Genomic DNA, 1,517 nt, shown 5'->3' on the forward strand with positions numbered 1-1,517 from the left:
AATATATATATATATATATATATATATATGTAACCTATATTATCTACAAATAAACCTGTATGTACCCTACACCACGAGCTATACATATATATATATACATAATAATATACATATACATATATCATGTATATATAACCTTATGAGTAACCAAGATGGCCGCCACCTTACCCGGGGCATCATCTGTCTCGGCGATGTGTCGACAGTGAGCGACGGCGGCCTCAGCCATCTGCGCGACGCGCCTTGGGTAGAAGCTTCCCTCCGTGTCGATGTAGAGGGCGCCACCACCGTGTCCGCCGAACGCCGCCGGAATCTGAACGTCGACGCAGAGCTGCTTGCTGCGGAGAAACGCGACGGAAAATAATACACACACAAACAAACAAATGAACAAACGAACAAATGAACAAACAAACAAATGAACAAACGAACTAAGTGACAGCATGACGACGGCCATCAATGAAGTATCAACGACAATTAATTAATTGATTAAACAATGACGAACCCACCAGTTCTGCGTACCAATCAATAAAGTATCAATGACAATAAATTAATTGATTAAACAATGACGAACCCACCAGTTCTGCGTACCAATTAATGAAGTATCAATGACAATTAATTAATTGATTAAACAATGACGAACCCACCAGTTCTGCGTACCAATCAATAAAGTAACAATGACAATTAATTAATTGATTAAACAATGACGAACCCACCAGTTCTGCGTACCAATCAATGAAGTATCAACGACAATTAATTAATTCATTAAACAATGACGAACCCACCAGTTCTGCGTACCAATCAATGAAGTATCAATGACAATTAATTAATTGATTAAACAATGACGTACGGAACCTCACCACGGTGCTGCGCGTACAATCCAGGAGTATCAATGACAATATAATTCATCTCGATTAAAAACAATGTACGACCCACAGTTCTGAGTACCAATCAATGAAGTATCAATGACAATTAATTAATTGATTAAACAATGACGAACCCACCAGTTCTGTGTACCAATCAATGAAGTATCAATTACAATTAATTCATTGATTAAACAATGACAAACCCACCACGTCTGCGTACCAATCAATGAAGTATCAATGACAATTAATTCATTGATTAAACAATGACGAACCTACCACGTCACGTCTGCGTACCTCTACGCTCGGACCGCACGCAACGAAAAAATAAATTTAAAAAATGAGAAAAAAAGAAAATACGCGAACGAACTAAAAAACAAACTAAATAACTAAATACACACGGCGGGTGTCCCTACGAGATCTGCATACCTCTACGTTAACTAACTAATAAATAAGCAGACGAGAGACAATCAACGCGCGGGTGGCGGCGGGTGCACCCACCAGATCTGCATACCTCTACGTTAACTAACTAATAAATAAGCAGACGAGAGACAATCAACGCGCGGGTGGTGGCGGCGGGTGCACCCACCAGATCTGCATACCTCTACGTTAACTAACTAATAAATAAGCAGACGAGAGACAATCAACGCGCGGGCGGCG

At 40.0% G+C, this 1,517-nt stretch overlaps 1 protein-coding gene across 1 annotated transcript in view; it reads right to left on the reverse strand.

Moving 5' to 3' along the window:
- The window catches only part of LOC106816286 (DNA repair protein RAD51 homolog 3-like), a 5,100-nt gene extending 4,197 nt beyond the window's left edge, over positions 1 to 903 (reverse strand). The window contains exons 1-2 of the mRNA XM_014820903.1: positions 845 to 903; positions 169 to 335 (exon numbers count right to left, since the gene is read on the reverse strand). Coding sequence (XP_014676389.1) covers positions 169 to 335; positions 845 to 903 — 226 coding nt within the window. The remainder of the gene's footprint in view (positions 1 to 168; positions 336 to 844) is intronic.
- Between the last annotated feature and the right edge of the window lie 614 nt (positions 904 to 1,517).

Source organism: Priapulus caudatus, unplaced genomic scaffold (assembly GCF_000485595.1).
Source record: "Priapulus caudatus unplaced genomic scaffold, Priapulus_caudatus-5.0.1 Scaffold2, whole genome shotgun sequence".
Lineage (NCBI taxonomy): Eukaryota > Metazoa > Priapulida > Priapulimorpha > Priapulimorphida > Priapulidae > Priapulus > Priapulus caudatus.